We start from the raw sequence: 14,935 nt of genomic DNA, 5'->3' as shown, positions 1-14,935 counted from the left end.
GTTTCTACTCTTTTGCGCATTTAAAGAGAAATGCTGCCATTATGTGGACATAAGTGGTACTACAGTGTTATGTACAATAGGTTGTACAAAGGGCTGACAGATTTTAAACTCCTGCAGGTAATTTGGAAATACCTCAAGTATATACTTGATGTAATATATATATCTATATACACACACACACACACACACATATATATATATATACACATATATACACACACACACACACACACACACACACACACACACACACACACACACACACACACACATATATATATATATATATATATATATATATATATATATATATATATGCTCTCGCTCTCTGTGTGTGTGTGTGTGTGTGTGTGTGTGTGTGTCAGAAAATACTCGTGATTCCATAAATTGTATTTTAAGTTGAAATTAACAAGATGTTCTGTGCGTTTCCGTCTCTGATTTCCGGTCCGGGTTGTCACATTCTGTCGAGCTTGACGCGAGCCTGCAGAGGGATTTGAAACGGAGCAGGGTGCAGAGGCACGCTCGAGACCGGGCAAAGAGCCTCATCCGGCTTGAGAGAGAGAGAGAGAGAGAGAGAGCGGGTTGGCATGACAACTGCTGTCCTTTCTCTCCTCTTAAAGCATGAACGGAAAACTACACTTCGAAGCTCTGGAGAAACAGGAAAATAAACGTAAAACCGCCGTTAAATGTGTTTAATGTGAGTTTGTGTGGAAACATAATGCCTAAGACCTGGTTTAACAGTAGGTTGCAAAAAAATCCTTAAAGTTTCCCGTAAAATCATTGGGGTGAAATGACCAGATCCTTCTCCCTGCTTCAGTAAGAGAGAAACAGCTGTGCCTCTCCTCTCTTCGGTGAGTTTAAACTTAAGCCCTTAGACAGGATATATTTATTACCAAAGGTTTAATCTAAGGGTTTCACGCTAGATTATCCTGATGACAGTTTCTTTTGTTGTAATTATTGTTTGAGGGACTTTTTATATAAAATCGTGCTTTCCTGTTGTTACTTGATGAACTCTAGTATTTATGTATTTTATGTTGTTTCTAATGTTTCTATGTCCCTGTTTTTTCTAAATGTCTCTTGTTTTTGTCTGAACAGCAAAATTATAGTTAAAGTTGTATTTCATATTTAATGTGTATTGCATTGCAAAAACTCTCTCTCTCTCTCTCTCTCTCTCTCTCTCTCTCTCTCTCTCTTTTTTTTTTTCTCTCTCTGACACATACACACTAAGTGTACTTTTCTTTGTGGTATTGGGTAATATGCTGAGAGGCGGAAGTGAGTGAGCTCCACCTGCAGATTGCTGTGCACATCAAGGGGTTTGAAGATAGCAAGATTCAGGTCAGACACACTTAGAAACATATACACACACACACACACACACACACACACACACACACACACATACACACACATACACACAAACTTTTCTGCAAACGGCCTGTTTGCGCTGTCTGAATCCACACAAAGAGAACCTCAGTCTTCAAACTGAACGATCTTTCTGGTGTTGAATGTCTTTTGTTACTGTATGAAAAGGTATCTTGATCTAAAAAAAAGGAAACTACAGAAAAACGTTGATGAGGAAAAAATGACGCATTGGATACAGCTGTTTGTTTATCCATATATGACATGAAAAACACATAACCAAATGTTAAACATCTTTTCACAGATGACCCTTTCAAGAAATAATAAAGTTTTAATTTACTGAAATAACATGTAGCTGTCTATCTTAAATAAATAAGGACTGTTCCATCTGGTGTTTGTCACTTAAGTTTACATCTTTTCTAAAGCAAATTAGAAACATTTCAGCTAAATCACATGACCACAAAAATGGACAAATCTGTCGTTGCTCTGCTTAGTTTGCATACACCCAGCGTTTGTAGCAACGTAAATGAAAGCTCCTGTGAGAAGCTAAAGGGTTTTTGTCCATTTTGGTTACCATGTAGACAAAGTATAACCTTTTTTATCTCTTTTTAATTTTGCACAGTAGATGTGAAACGTTTTTCCACAACAGATCTCAGTGAATCTTTTCTTATTGGAAATGTAAACTAAAGTTGTTTCAGCAGCAGGCAGTTTTAGATGTTCAGACAGTGGTGAAACAGTCAGTCTTTGTCCTGATGATTTTGCTTTTGCAGGTCAATAAGAGGCATCAGTATTAATAGAAATCTAACAAGCTCAACACAGCACAGGAGCTTTAACACTTGTTGGGATTATCAGTTTAGTGTAATTCTGACTTTACATGGCTGTAAACTATTTCTAAGTGGTGCTGTTGGGGGATTTTTTTTACCTACTGTCAAGGCAGCCTGTTGAGATGAAAGTGAGTGCTGTTAAGTGCAGTTAAGACTGATTTAACTTTATGAACACGACACAACTTAATGTTCTCTCTCTATGAACTAAATGATCCTCCTTCGTGATAACAGAGCGTCCTCTGATTTCCTTTTCAACAGATGAGTTGCCTCATGTACATTTACAAAATGTCATAAGGAGATTTTCTTTACTCTCTTAAGAGACACAAGTGGATTTTGATGCTACAAGATGAAATAATGTACAGAAAAAAAAGTTAAATCTATTGTTAGCATTATGAGACTATAGGAAAGCAAATGTATAAACATAAAATGTTGATTTTTCAGTTGAAGTGTTATCTGGAAAGTTTGTACCTGTTTTATAATAAACGTGTGACTGAGCCTCTGTCGTAGTACTGAGTGGGGTTTTTGAACCTCCATTCATGAAGCGTTTAAAAATAAGGAAGAATAATGTAAAATAACAGAAAAGGAAGAGGAAGCTACATCAAATGAACCACAGACACTTAAAAGGGGCGTTTATTCAACTTTTGGAGCGTTCATCATGTGTGTTAATAGGCCTACATTAAGCTTTCAGTTCTACGTTCAAAATTGAGCCGCTGAAGTATACAATATAATTTTTTTATATTTTCCCAGTTTAATCGAGTGTTACTGTTTTATACATTCATCTGTCAAATACATATAATTCAATGAAGCATTATCAGAGTATTGTTAAATCAAAACAGTTGTATTTTCTCTTTCTGTAAAATGTCCTGCACTCAGAAGTGTTTCTCTAACGTCTTTTATACAAATTAAAACGCCTTTTTCCTCCTAACACAATGTCCCATCTTCTATCTTTTGATTGGTTCTATCATGTTTCAGAGGGAAATGCGTCACAGCATTTCATGGGGACTTTGACAGACATTTTAAAGTTGAACATTGGTTGTCACCATAGACTGTGTTGTCACCTGTGTCGGTTTTTCATCCATTGATGAACAGAAGAACCCAGCATTCACAGCCTGGGTGCTCAGACCTAACTGAAATGAAATGAGACTTTCTGGGCTACTGATTGTCACACCACACCCTTCCCCTTTCAATGCCCACTGTTTATAACAGCCTCAACAGCATTACTCTGCCAGGTCATCTGAACTGGCGCACAATGAACCTTGGGGTGTGCTGGGCCACGAAATTGTGACAATTTTATCATGACATTATTGGTCATCAACTGCGCCCTGAAAAGGGGGGCCATGAATTGTCAGCCTAAACATCCGGTCACTATGACAACAGAGAAAGAGTTGAACTTGAGGTGTATGTATGTATGTATGCCAACATTAATGAGTTGTAAAAACAAAAAAACATCCATCACTTCTCCGCACTTGCTTCATTTTTAGACACTGGGACAAGTGGACTCTTATTTTGAAAGGCAGGACGGTAGTGACATTTACTACAGTCGGTGGCTGGTACTGTGAGGAGAGGCGGTGCGCTTCTTGTCGTCACGTTGCAATATCAGAAAGCAGCGGAGCGACAAACCGCAGTGAAGAGACACTCAGAGCTGCACTCATCTTCCGTCTTCACAAACAGGAGAGACATCAGAGCGGGAGAATCACACCAAACTGGACTTTCTGTGTTAGTTTTCAACCAACATCTGACTTCAGTAACATGCTGTGTTCACACTGTGGACGGAGAGGAGGCCAGCCTTAGAATAAACTCTGAACAAGTCCAATAAGTTAACTTCAGTGAATAGGCCACTCGAGGTAAGAAGAACACATTTGATGACATTTAAAATGTGATAATACTTCGGCGAACTAACACGAGACCTGCATGTGTTTCTTTTTAGTGACTGCTCACTTCTCTTCCTCTTTTTTTCTCGTTTTTATTTGTCTCCCTATCTACAAACCATCGTCACGTTTAACAAGGAGATGCAAGTTTGTAGTTTAGAAAATAAATGGAGCCCTTTGGACATCTTTTCTGCATGCATATAGTCCTACAGTAGAGAGAGTTGACCTCGAGCTGTTTAAACTACTTGTAACCTGTAACCACAGATCAGGCTACTGTAAGCTGTAGGCCTATGTAACCATGTACCTGGTACCATGTATCTGGTCGTGTTTGTATGTTTGGTATCCTCCTGTTGGTTTGCTGCTGTTTTATTTGCTTTTTGTCCCTTTGTGTTTCTATTTAGCTCTCTATAGGGAAGTGGTTCAAAGTCTGTTATGTGTGGTTGAGGGAAGCCATCATTGTCTTTAATCATTTCAGGGCTTCTAACAAGGAAACAATATGTTTAATATTGGAGTGAACACGCTGTGATCAGACACCAGAGTCCGAGGCTGAGGCTCTGCTTGCGAGCTGATGGTGTGTGTGACCCATAGATTGTAACTATTACGGTGTGTGTGTAGAACACAAAGGTCCACACCCTCCTGCACCCTGCAAGGGAAGAAAACAAGGAGCAATAATAGCAGCTTATCAGAAGCACCAGAGCATCAGTCAACTGACTTTCAGGGCTGCATTTTGTTTTGGTTGTTTTCTCATTTTAATGTTGTTGTTTTTTATTTACAGAGAAGGCTGCACACTGTTGTGAAGAAACAACGTGTGTGTTAGTGAACTGTTTTAAAACTTGTCAAATGGGTCTACAGACACCGTCTGATCATTCATGCACTCTAACACTGGCAGAAAGACAGCCTGGATAGTTTGACAAGTTTGAATTTCACATCTTTATGGAAACAGTGAGCAGTGATTTAAAACTCTAATGTCAAGTATAACTAACAGAAAAAAACAGTATTATATTTGCTCATGAAAAGATAATGTGACACAAACATTTTCAACTGCAGTGTTATTGCAAATTTGCTTTAAACACTTTGCAAAAGCATAAAACTATCGCAATAAAAAAAAAACGATGAAGGTTGAGCTATCAGCTACTCTCAGATAAATCTGTGCCCATTTAGTGGTTAAAAGGAAGTTCTGCTTTTTAGATTCAGGAGAAACATTTTCCAAACGGCTGTTGTGGAAAAAGGAAGAAAAGCATAGACATAGTAACTGAGTTAGAGCTAACGTGCGCTCATTCTTGTTTACTTATGGTCCTGCATTTTTCTTTTGTTGTTGCAAAAGTGAACAATGTTTTTGCCCATTGCATGTTTTTCTCATATTGTGCAGGCCTACACTGCACAGTGTCGTTCATTGTACTGGCAGCTCCTTGTCTATGTGGAAATGAACACGCTGCATGTTCTCACAGTAGAACTACAGCCTGACAGAGGTATGGTGTTGAATCACCCTGAAGGATTACATTTTTAATATAAAAAGATAATGTGTCATGTATAATAAACACACTTAGTTTGTTATGTAGGCATGAAATATTTGACACAGGAGTGGATTTGAAATAGTTGCACTGCTGAATGCAAAGAAAAGCAGAACGGTATCCTCATCAACTGACTGTTAACAGCATTGGTCTTTTATTTATAAATAACAAATGTGACAATTAGCCAATAAGAATCAAGCATTCAAAAAAATCGTTGTCATAAATTTTCTTAAGTTCAGTCATTAGTTCCTCACATTGGGGTCAGATCCTTCGAAAAGGTTACCTTGGAGGGACTGGCGTGATGTCCCCCATCTGTTATTGCAGGGGACTCTGGGTAGAGCTGCCATGTGGGTAATACTGTAGCTTCACTTTCAGTCAACATAACGACAGGCTGAGAGCTAGAGCTGAGGCAGGTCACAGTGTGCGCCCATGAGGACAATCACTAATCAGACCAGCAAGGAGTAGCTCAGTCTGCAGGGACTTGGGTTGGGGACCGGAGGGCTGGATGTTAGAAGTTGGTCTGGTAGCTGAAGAGGTGCCAGACCACTTCTGGAGCACTGCCGAGGTGCCCTTAAGCAAGGCACCGAACCCCCACCAGCTCAGGAGGCGCTTTCAGTAAGGGCAGCCGCCGCACTCTGACACCTCTCCATGAATGCAATGTGTGTGATTCAGGCCAGCGTGTGTGAGAAACATGTCTCTAAAATAACAGAGTGCAAACCTGAATTTTGCCCAAAGGGATTCATAAAGTGAATAACATTTAAAATAAATAAATAAATGAAAGCTAGCTTATTTAAATAGGTTGTGTGCATGTCTTCCAGGGCTCTTCATTTTTTTTTTATCATAACATCTCCTACAAGTTTTTCTATAATGTATTTGATTTAAAGCTTTAGTTATTTTACATGATTCTGATTTTACATAATAATCAGTACATTGATTTAGCTAATTTTAGTACTATACAGTTGTACAGTACATCAGTATGAACAGTCCAAACATATTACAAGTATAGGTACAACACTTTGTAATGTAATCTATTACTTTTCTATTACAATATTGTCCCTTTGAATGTTCTTAATATCCTCCCCCACTGATACTTAGTAAGCAGTTCGAGGATGGAGAACAACCGAGGTTGGCTTCTTCTCTTCTGTTCAGTTTTGGCTTCTTCTCTTCTGTTCTCTAAACCAAACAAATATTTGCATGACACCCTGAACACACACACAATTGGCTGATCGGCAGATGCCACATATGAAAAAAAAACCCAGCTCTTAACTTTTTTTAAGACAGTGAAACCTAATGCAACAGTGCAAGCAACGCTTGAATGCACAACCAAAACTGTTAATGCAGTTTGATGGTTTTGCACAGTTTGTTATTAGTCAAGGTGATGCATGATGAAACCAACTTGCTCTCAAATCATGTCATCACGTAATTTTTTGGAATTAACAAAATACAGAACTGTCACACAAGTTGTGTCCTCAGTCTTCATATTCTCAGGTATGCATCGTCTCAGTTGTGACTTACTTTTGAATTTATACTTTGACAAAACCTGAGTAGTTGGGGGGGCTTCGTATGAATGGGTGGTCAAATTGAGACAATTGAGGAATCCAATTTGGACTTTGCAAACTTCAAAAAAATCTATTATTTTTTCATTGATCATGAAATGACTTGTTGGTTGCAGCTGTAGGAAAAAAACCTCATTACTGAAAATGTTGATACTCAATAAAATGCTCAAAGTGTCATTTGGTTCGACACTCCTTGTTCCAGCTGCTAAAAATAATAACTAAATAAACTAAATAAATGCTTTTCTTTTCATTTCACATTAGTTCATTACATTTTTTTTGCCTCTGTTTTGTTTGTCAGAGAAAGCTTGACATTTGAATAATACTCGCCTCTTAATATGTTTTAGTCCTGAAGATGGAGAAATAAGTTGCAGTGTAATGAATGAAGAAATTCATAGCTTGAGTTCCTATCAACAGTACAATCTTTATGGTGTATGGCTTCACGGCCAGGAAAACAACCAAGAGGTGTGGTGCTGATAAAACTGCTGATCAGCTCCCTGTTAGCACCGTTGTTGAACAAAGGTGCTAACAGGGAGTCTGTGAGTCTGGTGTTATGTTAGAAAAACTCCCGTCTCTCGTCTCATAGGAACAGTTTGTTGTACTAACTCGACTTAATTTCCCCTTTTATTTGTGTGTGTTTCAAACACATGCTCAGCAGTTTCGACAGAAACAAGAATGAGGCTGTTCCTTTTTAAATTTATAATATGGAGTATTTTACGTGTGAGGGACAATTACAAACAATAGTTACTGAGGTTAAATAGAAATAATTTGGCTTCTACGTGCGAACTGTTTTGATCATTTTATCATTGACTTTAAGCAGTTTGATTTTTTTTTTTTACTTTTATCTATTAGTCTTTGACTTTAAACAAACTACTGCTACATTTAACCCATGATGTTAGTTTGCTGGTTTAATCTATTTAAGCTAACAGCTGAGACATGGCTGTGTCTGAAACTCAATGTCGCTATAGCAACATTCAGTTCACGTGACTTCATCAAACATGTTTTTCCAATCCAAGCCATGTTAGATAAGATGGCCCCAAGCAAGAGTGAAAGTCCATCCATAGAATTTAAGAGCAATGGTATGAGAGCCGCAAGGCATTATGGGGCAGTTTTGTATGTCCAAGGTTTTCCTGTTTCCTTCTTGTCTATCTAGTATGCATCTTGGTATTTCTCCCATTCACATAATTGCATTCTATGATTTCGGGATGTACTACATACTCAATGTGATGTTATATTTTGTATGAATTGCATGAAGGTATGTGGCTTCAAACCCAGAGCGTGACTTTAAACTAACTGCTGCATTTTATCTGTGACTTTAGCTATAAATATAAACCGTTGATCTACGACTTTCACTCAGCCAACTGTTTATACATTCCTTCTACTTTGAGCCAACTTTCAAAGACAAGTAGCTGATTCAACCATTTATGGTGGAGTTTACGATCACTGTCTTAACAATTTATCCACGACTTTCAGTGAACTATAACAGCTGCGTGTTTTTAAACGGCGTTTGGAATGATTTTTTTTAAAGGTGAAATATAATGAAAAATCCACTTTGTTAATGTTTTTGAATGTTTATTTGGGTGACCCGAGTGTCTACTGACCCACACAATTTGAAATAAACCCATTCAGACCTGTTTGTGCTCTGCATAAGTCTTACAACACATTGAAAAATGCTCCGTTTCAAATTTGCTCTCCTTGTGACATCACAGTGGGATTCTGGTAATATAAAAAAAAAAAAAGCACAGACGTTTCATTTAGACCACAGGGGACTGTTTAAAAAGGTGGAAAGGGAGTATATTATGTCCTCTTTTATAGTTTAATTTCTCCATGAGAAGAGGAAATATGGAGGATATTTTTCAGTATCGACTGTATCGACTCATCATACTGGGGTTCAAATGTGTGAAATGTCAAGTTTTGCAAAATTGCATCTGCATGAGTTAGGCGAAGTTCAAGGTGTTTTTTTCCTCAATAACTCACCACATCCTTCGCTCAGAAACCGCAAACGGATTGGTATTTTTCATGTCTGTGGGAAAATGATTAAATGTAGCACTGAAGCTACACTGTCTGCTTCAAAGGTATTCAAATCCTCACTTGAACTGCAGACTTACTGTACACACGTGTTGTTGGCCTCGGCATCCTATCACTGTTTGTGTATCTATAAACGGACAAAAATGAGGAACGACTGCGACTCCTCCTAACTTTAATCGAGACAACAATACCATTTTTCCAGTTCCTTAAATCTTGACGTCATTTTGATTCATATCAAAAGCTTTTAACATGAGAACTGTGTTAAACATGAACACATTATGAAAATACAGGAACTGAAGTGTTAAATGTTGGAGTTGAACAAAAAACACGGCTGATTTTAGTTTCACTCCACGACATATTGTTCTCTAAAACAACATCCCACGAAACTCAACAGAAGTTTGATACATCAGCTGTCCGCTGTGAATCAAACATCCTATAATGGAGCAGCCATACATGTCCTCCTTTCAAGTTTCGATTACAGTGTGGAAGGGTTTGTTTTTGTTTTGACCAGAGAAGTACAGGTGTTTTCACAGCACCTGTTTTACCTCTCATCCCTTCGTATGCCAGGCAAACGGCAAACCGACCGGTGTCACGGCAAGGACAACTGATCAGATAGGACTGATTCTACCCAACCTACTGTATATAGCCCGGACATGGTTGCTTAAATCTGTAAATTTTGCGAGTCATTCTGAAAGAAAACCAACCAATGACAAGTTGAGAATAATTTCCTTCTTGAAAGAAGACTTTGAACATCTTGAAAAAAAATCTTCTTGTGACTTCCTGAAGATAATCCTGTGAGTGCCTCCAGACCGCAGCGTGTAAAGATCTGTTAAAAAAATCATCTTATCACATGTCGACAACTCAGAAACAAGTTATTCAGATAGATAAAAAGTTTGTTCTTAATGATGGAGAGCAGAGAGAGGTCTACTTAGACTCTACATATTTTCCTTTAACAGATTCTCTGGTTATCGTTCGCTCCTTGTCTTCGTTTTCTCCAGGACTCTTCAGCTGGTCCTGATGGAGGCCAGAGGGAAATTTGAATTCAATGCAACAGCAGATGATGAGCTCAGCTTCAGAAAGGGAGATATACTAAAGGTCTGTCCATGCTGATCGGATCATTTTCTCTCTCTCTTTTTTTTTTTTTTTCACGTGTTTAATCTTCGTATGATTTTTTCTTTTTAAACAGATTTTAAGTCCACAGGATGAGTGGTACAAAGCAGAGATGAACGGACACGAAGGATATGTTCCACAAAACTACATTGAAATGCAGACCCCGAGGTGAGATACACGACACCTCTAAACCTGCAGCAAATCTGCAACGGAGTGCCATTCGATAAAATCATCCCTTAACCTTTGCAAAAATGTACTTTTATTCTGAAAGCTGTGAAGATTACAGTATTGGAGTGATACAAACAATGCCGACACATACAACATGGTGTTCAGCTTCTATTATCTATACATTTTATTCAGGGACACTGAAAAGATGAGGGCCAGGCTTTACTAGGAGGGTAGTTTAAGATCATAAGGGGGGCGAGGGAATGTGGCTCTGAGATTGTAAAAAACAGATTTCAGCGTTTTAACTTAAGTCATGATAGGACACTTGAGTTGATGTTAAATTGTGACCGCAGTGTTTTAGTTTTTATTTCACGTGGGTCCTGGTTGGCTCAGCTCTTCTTAAATCAAAGCTGGGGGAGCTTTAAGGAAAGGAGGTTGGGATCCACTGACTGAAGCACGAATATTTCCCTTTTTTTAGGGGCTAACAGGGAATATATAAGAGATCACAAACAGGTTTGTCATTTGTGAGCTTGTGTATAAAAAGTTGCTCGAGAAGTATCAGCAGGTTATGTGACGCTTCCTGTAGGAGTGTGTTTGTGGTTTACATCTGCTAAGTCTACTATCTCCTCTGTGTGTGTGTTTTTGCATGTGTTTGTGTGTGTGTGTGTGTGTGTGTGTGTGTGTGTGTGTGTGTGTGTGTTTGCGTGTGTGTGCGTGTGCATGTGTAGGTGGTTTCAGGAGAATGCGAGTCGAGGTGCTGCGGAGGAAATCCTCAGATACAAAGGCGTGGGAGACTTTGTGATCCGAGGGTGCCAGAGCTCCCCTGGAGACTTCTCCATCTCTGTAAAGTGAGTCTGAATTTAGCTCCACAAATAACTTTAAACCTTTAAGAACTGTAAACATGTCTTCTTCTGTTGTAAAGTTTTCTATTTTAACATTGGGCTCTATGGGAAGTGACTCGCTTTTGGAGACATCCTCAAGTGGACACTAGAGGAACTGCAGTTCAAACAAAAATGTTGTTTTTTTGTTGGGGTTTTTTTGCCCTGTCCCCTCGTCTCTCAAATGTTTTGAACTCTTATTTCCTCTTTCTGTGAACTGTGCCTTTTGTCTCTCTCTTTGTCGGCCATGTTTGTTCTTACTTTGCTGTTTTTCTTTCGTTAGTCAAGTAAGCCTACTTAGTGAACTCATGTTTTTAAGGTTTGTGTTGCTAATGGAACATCACCACTTACCGAATGTTCCTTTAAAGGTCATTTACTTTAACTGTCAGAATCAGTCCCCCCAATATTTCCTCTTTAAACATGCTGTGAAAAAAAAAATGCAACTGTGACTCATAACATTGCCCTCTTTTCTAACGCGCTGCAGATTCTGCAGACACTTCACATGTTTACAGGCAGGACTCGGCTGCAGGCAGAGGTCCAGTGAATGTGGGCTGACGGGAGCATTTAGTGTGTTAACACCAGCAGAGTAACAGCTCCTGTGCTCTGCTCTCAGACAGACAGACAGACAGACAGACAGACAGACAGACAGACAGACAGACAGACAGACAGACAGACAGACAGACAGACAGACAGACAGACAGAGCTGGTTGTTCAAAAGCAGCTGTATCAAATCATAAAAGAAATGGGTTATGCAAAAAGAAAACAGTATGAAGAAATCAGTTTAGATTAGGCTTTCTTTATTTATCCAGGTTATTTTAATCTAAATCTTTCAGATTCTAAGAACCTCATGAACTCCACCAAGGCCTTCAGCATGAGATTGAATCTTTTCTGATCTTTTCTTGGTATCGTAGTTCTGTAATGTGACCAGCAGAGGGCGATGCAGTCGAGCAAACAGCTGACCCTCAGGACTGAATCACTCATCAACACTTTGTTCTAAAAACTTGACGTCCGTGTTCCTGTTTTGTCGTCCGCAGACATGAGAGCGACGTTCAGCACTTCAAGGTGATGAAGGACAACAAAGGTCAGTACTTCCTGTGGTCGGAGAAGTTCACCTCCCTGAACAAGCTGGTGGAGTTTTATAAGACCACGTCCATCTCCAAAACCAGAGAGATCTACCTGAATGACGGCAGCTCGGACAGCAGGAGCCCTTCCTCGGCTCAGTCGGTGAGAGACTCTTCTAAAATATCACATCAGCTTTTTTGGGGATTTTTTTTTTTTTACTTTAAAAAAAAAAAAAAAAAAAATCCCCCAAAACGTCATAACACAGAAACCTAGAAAGATGCATTACTCTGGCTGTGGCTGCATTTACCTCTAAACATTAACAAAGCTACAAACTGGTGTATTTGAATGAGATTCTCTTAAGGCATTTTATATCACTTTCATCCCCAGGTCAAGAAAATGTCAGACAAAATACAGAAGAAAAAGAAATTCACTTTAACCAACATTCAAGACTGAAGGATTATTATGTTACCTTGGCTTTAAAAAAAAAAAAAAAAAAAAAGTGTACAGAATAAACAGAGTGACTCATTAGATTTTATACTTTTATACTTTTTTTAATCAATTAGGTTTGGGGTTTATAAAATGTCAGATCATATTTAAAAATCTCCATTCTCGTGGTCATATAATGCTATGTTCCTTCCTTCATTCTGTTCCCTTGCTTCCTCCCTTCCTACCTACCCTTCGTGTGTTTCCCTCCTACAGGTGAAGAGGGGAAGTTTACCTGATAAGCACACCACAGCTGCAGCCATAGCGAGCCCCCGCAGAGCTTCAGATCAACCTCACAACCAGCTGGTACGAACTTTATACCTCTGCTGCCTCGTCTCACCGAGAGGCTGATGTGGAATCAGTGCTTTTGTCCCTTCATCACTCTGAGCTGAGTCATAAAGTGCTGTCTGTGTTTGTCTCCACTCAGGCTTTGAGACCAGGTCTGGAGGAGCGAGCTCACACCATCGGCCACACGGGAAGAAGCAGCCCCATCAATTCTGCTTTTCCTCCCCGCCGCACGTCTGAAACCATGCCCCAGCCTCATGTGAGCAGCTCCAGTTGTGTAGTTGAAAAGATGGATTTTATTATTTATCTATCTTTACAGCTGATCTGTTGTGTTACTTTTAAGTAACACGAGATGATGGTTGAAGTAAACATCTGCAAAGCTTAATTCTTTAAGGACTCAAAAACATGTCGGGCCAAAGTCACAATTTAAAGTATTTAAAAAAATGCCAACAAACATTTGCACACTGAAAACTGTGAGCTGCCTGAATGGTGGATTTTAAATGCAAGCCCCACCTCTGACAAGACAAATAATCAATTATAGTGAAGGATTTTGGGGTGGCAAATAAGATGTTCAGGGGGGCCCATGCTTATCTGAAACTACAGGGGGTTGATGTCAGCTGCTTTTACTCGTCTGTCCCACAGAGGGCGCCCTCGCTGCAGGTCAAAGCGCTGTACGACTTCAGGGCCGAGGAGGACGATGAGCTGGGTTTCAGCGCCGGTGACATCATTGAGGTTTTAGACCGCTCTGACGCCTCGTGGTGGAGAGGAAGACTGCGAGGGAAGAGCGGGCTGTTTCCTGCAAACTACACCATACAGCAGTGAGAAAACACACACACACACACGACCTGAATGTGTGTGTGTGTGTGTCTGACACAAACTCAGCTGTCAGGGACTTAAATCGTCTCTGATCACAAGATTCTGGCGCTGCAAAGACTCTGAGACAGTTTGTGTTTTTACAGAATAAATCATCAAGGAACAGTTTTAGGTTTTATCCAACATCATTTACAAAAAGGCGCTTCTTTAGGGAACTTTCTGAGACCTGTTTCATGTTTATCTGGAGCACAGGATCGGCTGCAGGAGGCACAGAGGAATATTTGATCATAACTTCAGTAACCTGCTGACACCAGCTGTTTATTTGCATTTTAGTTTCAACTTTAATCGAAATGTCTCTACCAAAAAAAAAAAAAGCACAAAAAAAAGAAAAGTTGAATATTCTGCAGGTTTCTGAAGAAGCCTAAACTTTTCTCACAGCTCTTTGACGTGGAAATAAAATGTTTTTTTTTACAACCTCTGTGATGTTTAATCTTAATCTGAATGAAAGAAAAAAGATTCGATGTACTTCACTTAAGGTACTTTTATTTTTTACTTATTAGCTGATTTTTGTGATTATTTGAGGAGTCTTTATTTGGTTGTATGATAGCAAGCACAGGTAACTTTCAAAATAAAAGCTGCCCTTTGGCATGCAAACTTATTGACAGCCTGTTGAAGGGTTTATAATAAATTAAAGTGTTGGAGAAACAGAAAATAGAGCTTATTTCAGCTTCTTTTCTCAACGATGTGTGACAGTAATCACCGCTCTTGTTCCTTTATACTTTTATTTTAGCATAATGAATGTTTCCGTACATCTCATTATCTGTAAACCTGTCATTACACATTACTATGTGAGTGATGATAAGTGACTGTAATCATGTTGTGCCTTTTATAGCAAAGTGCCTGTCAAAGAATCTGTAATTTAACCACGCACGTCTACGATGAGTGGAGCACACACGAGGAAATTTTCTGAACTTTATGAGAAACTTTGATCCTCAA

The 14,935-nt window shown here is 39.1% G+C and overlaps 1 protein-coding gene across 4 annotated transcripts; it reads left to right on the top strand.

The window, feature by feature from the left end:
* The first annotated feature begins 589 nt into the window (after positions 1 to 589).
* On the top strand, positions 590 to 14,413 carry grap2a (GRB2 related adaptor protein 2a). 4 transcript variants are annotated; one of them, XM_079366004.1, is made up of 9 exons: positions 590 to 851; positions 1,229 to 1,335; positions 10,142 to 10,238; positions 10,330 to 10,421; positions 11,147 to 11,266; positions 12,331 to 12,520; positions 13,058 to 13,147; positions 13,269 to 13,385; positions 13,769 to 14,413. In XM_079366004.1, the coding sequence occupies exons 3-9, from the start codon at positions 10,161 to 10,163 to the stop codon at positions 13,946 to 13,948; spliced, it is 867 nt and encodes a 288-aa protein (XP_079222130.1). In that variant the 5' UTR covers positions 590 to 851; positions 1,229 to 1,335; positions 10,142 to 10,160; the 3' UTR covers positions 13,949 to 14,413. The 4 variants fall into 4 exon arrangements, with proteins under 4 accessions (XP_079222130.1, XP_079222133.1, XP_079222131.1 ...); XM_079366005.1 differs by having other exon boundaries at positions 621 to 697; XM_079366007.1 differs by lacking the exon at positions 1,229 to 1,335.
* Positions 14,414 to 14,935: the final 522 nt, after the last annotated feature.

Source organism: Symphodus melops, assembly GCF_947650265.1.
Source record: "Symphodus melops genome assembly, chromosome: 17".
In the NCBI taxonomy this organism is placed as follows: Eukaryota; Metazoa; Chordata; class Actinopteri; order Labriformes; family Labridae; genus Symphodus; species Symphodus melops.
The sequence above is the reverse complement of the archived record's forward strand: the minus strand, read 5'-3'. Positions and strand labels throughout refer to the sequence as shown.

Coding starts and splice junctions, on each gene's coding strand:
- grap2a (XM_079366007.1), top strand. CDS start 10,161: ATGGAGGCCAGAGGGAAATTTGAATTCAATGCAACAGCAGATGATGAG. Junction 10,422..11,146: donor ATTGAAATGCAGACCCCGAG/GTGAGATACACG, acceptor GTGCATGTGTAG/GTGGTTTCAGGAGAATGCGA. Junction 13,386..13,768: donor AAACCATGCCCCAGCCTCAT/GTGAGCAGCTCC, acceptor TCTGTCCCACAG/AGGGCGCCCTCGCTGCAGGT.